At 37.5% G+C, this 12,088-nt stretch overlaps 1 protein-coding gene across 2 annotated transcripts; it reads left to right on the top strand.

Annotated features, from left to right (window-relative positions):
• The first annotated feature begins 470 nt into the window (after positions 1-470).
• On the top strand, positions 471-11,086 carry LOC106095877 (uncharacterized). 2 transcript variants are annotated; one of them, XM_013263308.2, is made up of 7 exons: positions 471-1,526; positions 7,706-8,034; positions 8,255-8,454; positions 8,518-9,460; positions 9,522-9,665; positions 9,724-9,916; positions 9,984-11,086. In XM_013263308.2, the coding sequence occupies exons 1-7, from the start codon at positions 894-896 to the stop codon at positions 10,602-10,604; spliced, it is 3,063 nt and encodes a 1,020-aa protein (XP_013118762.2). In that variant the 5' UTR covers positions 471-893; the 3' UTR covers positions 10,605-11,086. The 2 variants fall into 2 exon arrangements, with proteins under 2 accessions (XP_013118762.2, XP_059224239.1); XM_059368256.1 differs by having other exon boundaries at positions 8,267-9,460.
• Positions 11,087-12,088: the final 1,002 nt, after the last annotated feature.

Genomic DNA, 12,088 nt, shown 5'->3' with positions numbered 1-12,088 from the left:
TTCACCTATGAAAAACGAATATTGTACCAGTCTTTATGAATGCACATTTTTCAAAATATCAATACAAAAAAATTGTCATATTGCTTATAACTATGCAACTAACTGCTTTGTGTCAACGACCCATTAGAGAATGTACTCTGTGTTTCGTTTGCACATTCACTAACTCAAACATTTACCAACTCAAACCTGAATAGACTACTACACGCTAGATGTCACACTCTACACACATGGCTGCAAAATATAACCTAATACAGTGATGCATTTTATTAGCAAACGAATTTAAAGAATTTCTATCATTATTTTCAATTAAATTTTCCATTGTTTCCAAACTCTAAGCATTAGTAAACGATACAAATATTTAAGTTGTATGTACATAAATATAAAAAAATATATACATTTCTATTGTATATTGTACAGGAGCTACTACTAATACTCATTTTATACAACCTTGGGCTTGCTGAATACAAAATTGCAAGCGTGCGGCTTTATTTCTTTACGTGAAATCTCGCGAAAATCTGCTAAAATCTTTTCAGAAAAATAATTTTCTAAGTTTTTCATTGCTTTAGAAGTCGGAAAAACGTCAAAGCTTTTCATCACAACAATTGTAAATTTTCCGTGAAGCCTATATATGAATTTTTATGGGCTTTGCCAAATAATTGCCGACGACGACGCTTCCAGTTGCATTAAACCGAGACAGAGGCGGCAAGGCAGCCATAGCGAACTGAGAAGTGAGTTGTGGGTACAATAAAAAGGGAGACAAAGTAATAGAAATCGAAAAAAGGTGGAAAAGAAAGTCAGGTGCATCTTGCTGCGAAGAGCGGACTAATCGAAGACACGCATAAATTGTCGATGGATAAAGGAGCTTTTGAAGCTGTTCCCATAAACCCGCATTGATGATGTACATTGAAAATACTGGCCTGGAAGATAACCTACATCACATTCTTACTAATCGTATTCCAACATCGAGCAGCCCATCAGCAGCTGCGGCGGCGTCTGCTTTGTTGCTGGCGCACGTAAGGGAGGCGGCGCACAACAGCGCATCGTCGCAAGTGCCAAGGGTGGAGGAGCAGCACAAGCCGTGTAACAAGGAGTGGGTACGCCGCCCAGAACCCCAACTTGTTCCAGTTGAAAGTCTTCAAACATTGGATGTAGCCAAGCGCTTGCCTTCTATACCAAAAGAAGCACTAAACGGTGAATTAAAAAACTTGGCCAAGAACAAAGAGGAGGAAGAGCCAGAGGAGGAGTTTGAACTTTTATATGTAGAGGACATTGATCTACCGGAAAGTGAAGCAAACACCTCCAAGCTACGCAGCGAAACAGAAGAGCAGCCTAACGAATCGGAAAACAAGAATAGGTCAACGACCCACTTTGTTATTGATCTTAATAAATTCACTGGTCCGGCAAGTAGTACCGCGGCGGAAGAAGAAGAAGAATACGAGTACGTGGTGACGCGAGTTGCCAAGAAGAAAAGCAACCGTCTACCACCAACTTCGCTCCAAGAAAGCTATCAAACAACCAATAGCCAGGTGAGTAGAACACAAAAAAATCAGTAAGCTTATTAATGTCCATTGGCTTCTACACAATATTTTACAATTAACCCATTAACCCCGAATGGGTAGAAAAATACCACAAAGCAGATGTCTTGGAAAAATTCCAGCTCGAATTGGGAAAGATTTATCCCAATACTTTTTGGATTAGCGTAGAATGGACTAATAGAACTGGTTAGAAAAAATGTTCCCGTCATAGCGAGGTCGAGCTTAGAAAATTTTTATATCTCAAAAATTCAACAAAAAATTCCTGAAAGTTTTTGGGAGTAAAATTTTTAAAAAACATGTCATGTGGCATTTCAGGTTTCAGTATTAAAAAAGCATTAAAGACGATGAAAATCCTGCTACTTATAAGAACAGGTGAATATTTTTATCAAAACCATTGAAATTCACTTTTCTCCCCTAAATACTCATATACACCTAAGCCAGTCATCGGCTAGTTGTCCACTCCAAATACTAAAAAAGTAACCTCGAAAAAGAAAATCTAAGTTAGGAATTCCGTGCTAATTACAAAATTCCCAATTGTTTTCCTTGGCACGTCCCTTAGTTCGTTCATGCCTGATATTGTGCCCCCACCTAAGTGCCGGTATCTGTTATCTGCGAAAACCGGGCAATGACGTAGGAAATGCTTCAACTTCATCTTCCCCGCTTGCGTTACACATGCTATCACTTGTTGCACCGATTTTACATAAGTGAGCTCGTAGGCCTATGTGTCCCGTTATGATACCGAAAGCTACACTGGCCTCCTACTTACTTCCTTTCAGTAATAGCCTCGTTTTCTCACGATCTGGATCTCTCCATTTTTTACCAAAAAATTAAAAAAAAAAATTTGTGCTATCACACTACACGTTCTTGTCTTATGACAAATCACTTTCAATGTATCATTACTATTTCATTATGTGTGTCAAATTGCCAATTTACATACGATTCGCTATTTTTGTATGACATATGGAGCAAAAGCTGACTTTTTATGGCTACAAATTGTGAATACAATTTAACTTGGGTTTGCTTTCATTCAACTTACAACAAAAACAGCAGATTTCCTTATGTTTTTGTCAGAAGGAATAGAGCATCGCTCTAATCGAAAAAACAGTGCTATTTTGAAAAGTTGTTATCGTAGCAGTGTGTTGTACACCGAGGTGGCAGCCCTTGCCGAAGAAAGATTCCATCGGATCAATCCAGTACGTATAACCGGCTGCCATGGGATTGGTTGTTGATTGGTTTGAAAATTTGTTATTTTTATTCATATCACACTATGTGTGCAACTTTAACAATAGCATAATTTGGCATGTCATAAGACAAGAACATATTGTGTGATAGCACCTTTAATAATGATTACATATATGAAATTTCATCAAAATAGAACAAATGAATCAAGGGCCAGGCGTTAATGTGTTAAACCAGTTAAGTTATAGTGGCAGTCTGTATCCGTCGGTTAGACATTGTAGTGGGTACAACGCTCTATCCCTGCAATGCTAGTCCCAGCTCATTACTAACTAAGCTAATTTACAGTGTTGTGTTTTTGGTGAGACAAAGTCAGATGCAATACTATAGTCATCAAAATTAAGATTAAAACCCTGACCTTGGTTTTTCGTTGAATAGTCTACCATACAACTGTTTTCGTCTTCAATACTAGTTCTTGTTAAACGAGTTAAACTGTCAAAATGTTATTAAATTTTATGTAAATTCAGACGTTTCTCTTCAGGATTTTTTTTTTTATAAAATTTTTAAAAGTTAAATTAATACTCTCTTATCGTTTTTATTACTAATTTATGTTTTTATGGTAATGTTTGTCTAATATATGAGAATAACGGCTTTGAGTAGTATCCTGATTTATTTTTAAGAAAACTTGTTAATTTTGTATTATTTTAGTCATATAAGTTCTAACGACTTGACTTATAAATGATAAATAATAATAATAACAATATATAACAACAATAATTTGAAATATTACATTGAATTTTTTTTTGCCAAAATTCGCTGTTTTAAATAATAGAAGTATTGATACATAACACCGTAGCGCAGAGGTTAGCATTTCCACCTATGCCGCTGAACGCCTGGGTTCGAATCCTGGCGAGACCATTAGAAAAAATTTTCAGCGGTGGTTTTCCCCTCCTTATGCTGGCAACATTTGTGAGGTACTATGCCATGTAAAACTTCTTCCAAAGAGGTGTCGCACTGTGACACGCTGTTCGGACTAGGCTATAAAAAGGAGGCCCCTTATAATTGAGCTTAAACTTGAATCGGACCGCACTCATTGATATGTGAGAAGTTTGCCATGTTCCTTATTGGAATGCTCATGAGAAAAATTTGCATTTGATATATAACAATACTTTTAAAACATGACCACCACATGTGTGGTAGTTATGTTGACGATGGCAGGCGGAGCTTGCCACGTTGACAAAGGTATAAAATGAACGCAAGGGCCATAGAGGGGAGTTGGAGTTTGTTTGAAGAGATATTGCTCAGTGAAAAAACTTACAGCGAACAGTCTTGTTAGTAGTAGTTGAGATTTCACATAGGATTTGTGCTATCTCAACTTTAAGTACTACGCACAACAGGTTTTGAACTGTAGGCCAGTCAGACGGACGGACATAGTTCACGATGGTACCGATGAGATAAAGAAACCCAATTATCGAAACGCGTCCACCAGTGGGGCGATAAGTGTCCTGCCTTGTCGGAGGAACAGGCAATTTGTTTTCTTCAAAACTCATTTAACAATCACTCCTTTGTGTGTTGCATTCGCTTGGTCAATAACCTCGACTTGAAAGACAATGAACCATTCACAAATGTTGAAAATTAATTAATAAGAATTTAAATTATTTCTCTGTCTAGAGTGATAGCCTAATTTTTATTGACTTGGGCACATCTATGATGGATGGTGTCTTAATAAGATCCTGGTATCTCTTTACAGGGTGATTCTGGTATATTTTTGTGCCAGGCATTGCGAATTGCATTCCATAGACCTTCAGCATTTGACAGTCGATTATCTATAACACCATTTTAATGTCTCTCCATAAATTTTAAACGGCTTACCCTGAAACCCATTGACCTAAACTCACCCCTTATCAATTTAGTTGTATGTATCTTGTTGGAATACCAAATACCAGCCTGCATAATCTAGTATAACTTGCTCCAAAAAAATGCTTGATTATGGAACCTATACCGTTGTACAAAAACAACACAACACTTTTGCCCGATCATGTTTGATAGTTTTTTTTTGTAAATTGTATTTGTATTATGATTAGGCAGGCCGGCGGACTTCTGTCTAGACCATGTTCCATCAAATAATACAATTTTACATTCGTTGGTCCACAGTATGTTCCTCCATTTTTCAATCGGCTAATCGATATGCCCTTTAGCGAATTTAAATCGTGAACTTCTTGCGAAAAAGTTTTTTTCAAAACATTGTGGATAATGGTACCAATTACAGTCAGATTTAGTAACTCTGGAACCGTTGTTTCAAGACGCAGTGGGTCTCCCTTTACTGTATCACAATAGTTTAAATACCCATAGAATATCACTTAATTTGGATGTTGATATACGTATGTACAAATTTGGCCTGAGAAAATGTGAGGTGGGAGCACTCCTATTATTTTGAACACAACTGGCCTCCTACTCCATTTACGTTCCCGCAGATAGGGCAACTGAGGTTCTATACACCTGAACAACCTTGCCCCTCAAAGGAAGCTTGCTTAGGAATGCTACCCCCAACCCAAAATCCAAGCATATGGCTACAACAACAAAAGTCATGCGGTTTCCTGATGTGGCAGTGTGTTGTACACTGATGCGACAGCTCTTACAACCGCCATGGGATTTATTTACTACAATCCCATGGCGCTTTTAAAGTCTTGTAACATTCTTTGCCAACATTTTATTAGTTTGTTTCTTAGATACAATATTGAAGCACAGTCCATATTAACTTGAGTGTTATTGTACTAACAATCAAATATCACTTAGTAGATCCCAATTCTTGTGAGAAGTTTGCCCCTGTTCCTTAATGGAATGTTCATGGACAAATTTGCATTTGCAGATCCCAATTCTTAGATACAAATACCGCAAATAGGTCAGATATGTGTCCACAAACTTCCCATTAAGGAACAGCGGGAAGACTTTTTAGAAATCAAGGTGTCCAATTCACGTGATCATGATTATCGGTTATCGGATAATTCTTAAAGTATTACAGATAGGTAAATAATAAGGGGACCAAGATACAGCGGTCAAAAAAAGTATTCATCATTCAATGTTTTTTTTTTAATAAGTCTACAAAAGACAATTGGAATAAAAACATATTAAACTAATGATGCAGTAGTGCTTGTGTGATATATATGTACACAATTTCATTGTTTTTAAAGAAAAAAATAGTATTTATTGGAACAAAAAGGGCCATTTTACAGCTGAACACAAAAAAATTAAACAAAAAAAGTATTCATCATTGCAAAAAAACAAAAAAATAAATAACATAATTTAAAAAAATTAATACTTTGTTATTCGACCACCGCGTCTTATAACTTCTTTTAAACGGTTTGACATCGATTGGACTAATTTAGCGGTTATATTTTGGTCTATATTAGTCCATTCCTCCATTATCACCTGTTGCATTTGACTCTTGCTCGAAAAATTGCGCGTTCTCAATTTGCGTTCGAGATGTTCCCAAAGATGTTCAATTGGGTTCAAGTCGGGACTTTGAGGAGGAGTTTTAATGACTTTGGGGCAGTTATACAGCATCCACATCTTGGTATTTAAAGCAGAATGTTTGGGGTCATTATCTTGATAATATTGAAAGATATTACCAAGCCCAAGTTTTACAGCACTATCTTTTAAATTCCTCTTTAAAATGTCAATGTAATACTTATGATCCATTACTCCATTAAAAATTTCAAGATTTCCCGCTCCTGAAGCCGCCATACACCCCCAAACCATTAAACCACCTCCACCATGTTTTACAGTAGCAACTGTGTTTCGTTCTTCAAGCTCTGTATTTGGTTTTCTGTACACTATAACCTTTCCATCGCACCCAAAAAGATTAAACATGCTCTCGTCTGCAAAAATGACTGTTTTCCAAAATGATTCGGGCTGTTTTACATACATTTTTGCGAAGTTTAGCCTTTTCACTCGGTTTATTTTATTTATAAAGGGCTTCTTACGTGCAGTTCTTCCTCTGTAACTATGCCTTTTGAGTGTATTTCGAATTGTTTGTGTAGTAACTTCCTTCCCTAAATATTCCATAGTGTTTTTACGAAGAATGGTCGCATTTGTCTTCGGAGTTTTCTGAACTTGCCGCACTAGCCAACGCACATCTCCAACTGAAAGTGCTTTTGGTCGACCAGATCTTGGTTTATTGTCAACAGTTTTCGTTTCTGTCCACTTTCTGATGATGGATTGTATAGTAGATCGTGGTCTATTTAATATTTCACTGATAGTTTTTTGAGTTAAACCATTCCTGTGGTGTTTTATTATCAAAACTTTTACCTCATCAGAAACCTCGTTTTGCTTACGACCCATTTTGACAAAAACTATATTTTCAATGAAATTAAATATTTGCTGTCAAGGGCAAAGCCTCCTTTACTAAATAAAACAAAAAAGGGGGATTCCCAAATAATATTTGAATTTGACTTTGATGATAGCACATCAATGATGAATACTTTTTTTGTTCTGTTTTTGGTGTTATTATATAAAATTGCATTTTTTGCGCTAATTAAATTTATTTTTTGAATTTATTTTAAAACATATTACGAAAAATAAACTATTGCATAAAACTGCATTATTTGTTTACTTTAAATTTTCTTCAATTACCCAAAATAAGTGAATTTATTATCAATTTTGCTAATGATGAATACTTTTTTTGACCGCTGTAAGCTTATTTATTTATTTGGTTATTATGCAATTATAACCCACAAGTGGCCAATAACATATGTAATGGGAGGTTTACATTCTAAGTATTCATACAAAAGTAGCTTTAATATCAAAGGGGGTAATTTTGTAATTTATGTTTATACGGGCCATCTTATGGCTTCAAATCACGACGTGTTGCTCACATATTTCAACAGAATTCCAGTTGTTCAGCGTCATCGGTGCATAGAACTCGATGGCTTCCTATCAAATTTATAATGAAAAATATCTAGTTATCGAGCATTAATTCTAAAATTTTGTTTCAGCCAAATTTGCTGCATTCTCAAAAATTTAAAAGGCCTGTGCCGGAAGCTATTCCCATTGAAATTCATCGTCGAAAATTGGTTGGAGACATAACAGCAAGCAGTTCTAGGGATTACAGTGCGGTCAACGGTTTTGAAGGCCCCGACTGCAGTTACTATTCGGATTTAGAGACCGCGGCAGCAGTATCTGACAGAGATTGTGATACCGAGGTTTACAACAAAGACGTCCAAATGGGACTCGACATATTAAATAAAATAAAACAAATCTTTAACTGGAACCCTCTACCAAGTCAAACAGATATAGCAAGTCAGGAAGGAAAAAGAAAAAGAAGGTAAATGCAAGGAATATTCAAATTGTGTTTTGACATTTTTATCGAAATAAAAAATTTCAACCAAACTTTTATATAAATTTAAAAAAAAAAAAATCTAAACAAAAAGATTTTATAAGAATCTGCAAAATAGTCGATACTCAATTTTAGGAAACAATCTGAATATGTATATGCATATATTGTATGTATTAGGTCCTGAGTGCAAATAATCATTTATTCTTAGCTCTTTCTTTAGATCCGAAGACTACTCCGGAGAGAGCGCTAGTGATCATCTGATCAAGTACCGCAAAGTGGAGAATCGTTTTCCCAAATACGTCTCTCACACGGAGGATGACGATGTAATGCACATTGCAGCACCAACGCCACTGAAAAGCAATTCATTTATTTCGAATAATATGTCATCTGGTCGTCGTTCGGGTATAGGTACGGCGACTAGTAGTTCGTTATTTAGTGCCACAGTGATACGAGATTATCGATTATTTACAGATAAACCAGCGTTGAGAAAGTCTATGTTTTCAGCTCCTACTATCACAAAACAAGTGATCAGAAATACCTCATATGCTGACTTCGAATTTTCTGATGAAGATGAACCCCAATTGGTATACCCATCGACGTCAAGGGGGGTACGACACTCCCCCAATACCTTCAACATTCCGATCATGCATTCAGAGGAGTTCACCAAGTCCAGCACACAAAGACCACAACCTCCTCCACTGATTGAAGTAGAAACTGCACGAAGGAGCAGCTACGCTGATGCTCTGCGGCAGAGTAACGCTCGTGTCCCAATCTCAATGGCTGGTCGCCAAGGCCATCTTTTGGGTGCGAGAAATAACAGTGTGTCCTCCTCGGGCGAGGCGGCTTCCATGTCGCATTCATCGCGTTTAATAAATGGTCTCTCGAGTCTGCGCACAAACCCGAACGTAACACGTTCGTCCATATTAGCACAAGAGAAGGAGAGTGAAGAACGTGACAAATATCAAAAGCTTCTTGAGCAAGTAATGCCACGCTTGTATAGTTCCTCTAACGAAAACAAAATATCAACGCTAACTCAGCAAAGAAGAAGATCAAACATTTTGTTAGCAGCAGCAACTTCTTCCACTCGTAGCTCCCCAGCCAATAATAGACGGTCTTTGGGGCTTAGCCAGTCGATTACGAAGAGACCACCTTTATCGTCAACCATAAATTTAGACGATGACGATGATGACGATGTAAGTTTTAACGGCATAAAGCCCACACCTAGACTGACAAAGGGAAAATCAAGCGTGCCCACCACTATTGTCTTAGACGACGATGATGATATATCCGATATCGTTGATTTGGAGAACACTGATCGACACGTCCTGTCACAATGCGCAAAACTCAAGCAAGAGCAGAACTCTCTAAACATATTGGGAGCGAATAAGGCGGTTCCCCCCAAAAAGAAAGCTTTGTAAGTAAATATGACAAAAAAAATGATATTCTTCATCAATAACAACTGTGGCTTATTTTAGACCTTATGTGGAGCCTGTTAACTCTTTTAAGGAGCGCATCAGTGCTTGTCCGCATGTGAAGGAGAACTGGTTGGAGAGTTTTCAATCGAAGTGGTCCCAGCGCAAGCGAAACATACTAGACGAAGTGAAGGAGACCGTTAAAGTGTAAGCGATTTTTTTTGCTATATGCTCCCTCTTCTTACGCTTGTACATATTGTTTTAGCGCTGACAAGTTAACTTTAGAGCGCAGGGCAGCTGAAGCCGAAATACAGGAACGTCTGCGGAAGTTCCAAATTGTCGACCCCGACCTCCTGGTGGTCGATGACTTTGAAGACGTCTTAGAACCGGAATTTGTTGAACTGACACAACAACATGTGGAACGCATCAATGCTGCCATACGTGGTCCTTTAGATACGGTAAGCAGTCATTATCTCAAATAGCATTTAAATGGATGCCGTGTACAAATCTTGAACTTAATTTCAGGTGCTGGTGTCAAAGTTCAATTTGAATATAACCAGACGAGACATTCACACCTTGTGCGGTCACAATTGGCTTAACGATGAAGTCATCAACTTCTACATGAACCTTCTGACCGAACGCGGAGAACTGAAGAGCAAGTCGCATGGCTTGCCCACTGTCTATGCCATGAATACATTTTTTGTCCCTCGTCTCATACAAGCGGGCCATGCTGGCGTCAAGCGCTGGACGCGTAAAGTTGACATATTTTCCAAGGATATTCTGCCAGTACCCGTTCATGTTGGTGGTGTTCATTGGTGCATGGCCATTATCCATATGAAGAATCGCTCTATTAAATATTACGATTCCATGGGCACCCCGAATCCTACTGTGCTCAAAGCGTTGGAGCAATACCTCAAAGACGAGTCGCTAGACAAGCGCAAGCAACCCTTCGATACCAGCGATTTCGTCATTGAGTCTGTGCAGGGAGTTCCACGTCAAATGAATGGCAGTGATTGCGGTGTATTCAGCTGTATGTTCGCCGAGTACATAACACGCAATAAGGACATCACCTTCTCGCAACAGAACATGGAATATTTCCGGCAAAAGATGGTCCTTGAAATAGTCAACGGCGAACTTCTGCAGTAGTTCCCTTCTAGGTCTTCGCATCGAACCCCACAATATTCATAGTAATAAGCATTTGTGCAAAATTTATTAGTTTTTATATCTTTTGTACGCTCATTTGTATTTTTCTTCACTCATTTGGATTATGCGATTATTTTTATTTTCATTTATTAAGCTCTCACGTTCCCCTTCCTTCCCCTTTTATCACCCCGCCACAGTTTTGTTTAGTCCTAACTGAGAAAGTTCTTAAATTTCTCTATTTCACATACTGCTCTATTTAAGCAGGGTAATTTCTTTTTGTTTCTCCTTCAATCTTCTCAAAGTCCTATGGGATTCGAGAATAGCAATTATAATTAAACCATAAATAAGAAAAAAAACTTTAATTTATTTCTTAACTTTAATACAAACACACACACACACACACACACACCCTTACCCACATAGATATACTTACATATATTGCTATAATATTATAAATAAATTTGAACAAAGCTAATCATTTGGAATCAGGATAAGTTCTTTTTTTGTTTGTTTCTTTGCTCCCAGTCGCCAGGGTAAACCGAATTAAGAATATCTAATATGTTGTATGTATGTATTTGCTTCAAATCAGCCCCAAACGATAATTGAATTTTTTATTATTAAAAATATAGAGGAGTATCATTCACTACTCTCCTCTTACCAATAACTACAATATAAATTAAATGTATTTGTAACACAAAAATGTTTATTTTTATTTTGCAAAAACCATCCATCCATCCATCCATCCATCAATGAATGTGTTTACTCTTTGGATGTCATTTATTTTGGAATTAATGTTGGTCATGTCGATGGTAAGATGTTCGCATTGGTTTTGTACCAATGTTACCTCAAATGGAATTCCCTTAAATAGCAAGAACAAAAATCGTCTGTTTGATGAAATTACGCTACAGTCTTCAAAAATTTAGATATTGAGCAGAAACTTTGTACAGGTTCTTCTTTTTTGCATAGGCTGCTATATATACCGATCTGTCGATTTATGGTCTGGGGAGCATAGAAGACGCATGTATTACCAAATTTCACTGAAATTTGGTAAAGCGAGTCGATAACCGTACAGTTTGGATAAATGTAGCAGTGTATGTATACGGATCTCGCGATTTAAGGTCATGGTTAGGTCATTGTGATACTACAGGAACAGGAGAAGGAAGATGCCCTCCAGTTTCTGCCGTGGAACTATTCAGAACATTTGAAAAACCCCAAAAACTTGCGAATGTTCGCATCCGCTAAATCAGCCAAGTTTTTAAAGAAATGAGAACCTAAAGTGAAACTCCTTCTGTCGATGCTAGACACACACACAACACAATCCTATGGCAGCCGATTGTACGTATTGGATTGGCCCGATGGTAGCAAGGGCTGCCGCCGCAGTGTACAACACACACAGCAGATGTTCTATAGTCTTCATCCTCGACGTCCTCACAGCTTCTGCAGAAGTCGTTTCTTGCAATCTTCAGTCTGTCAGCAGGGTTTTCGAT

The sequence above is a fragment of the Stomoxys calcitrans genome, chromosome 4, assembly GCF_963082655.1.
Source record: "Stomoxys calcitrans chromosome 4, idStoCalc2.1, whole genome shotgun sequence".
NCBI lineage: Eukaryota > Metazoa > Arthropoda > Insecta > Diptera > Muscidae > Stomoxys > Stomoxys calcitrans.
The sequence above is the reverse complement of the archived record's forward strand: the minus strand, read 5'-3'. Positions and strand labels throughout refer to the sequence as shown.

What these genes read in the sequence shown, in the direction of transcription:
- LOC106095877 (XM_059368256.1), top strand. Translation starts at nt 894, where the DNA reads ATGATGTACATTGAAAATACTGGCCTGGAAGATAACCTACATCACATT. An exon ending in ATCAAACAACCAATAGCCAG is followed by an intron (nt 1,527 to 7,705) that starts GTGAGTAGAACA and finishes ATTTTGTTTCAG; the next exon opens with CCAAATTTGCTGCATTCTCA. An exon ending in GTGAAGGAGACCGTTAAAGT is followed by an intron (nt 9,666 to 9,723) that starts GTAAGCGATTTT and finishes ATATTGTTTTAG; the next exon opens with CGCTGACAAGTTAACTTTAG.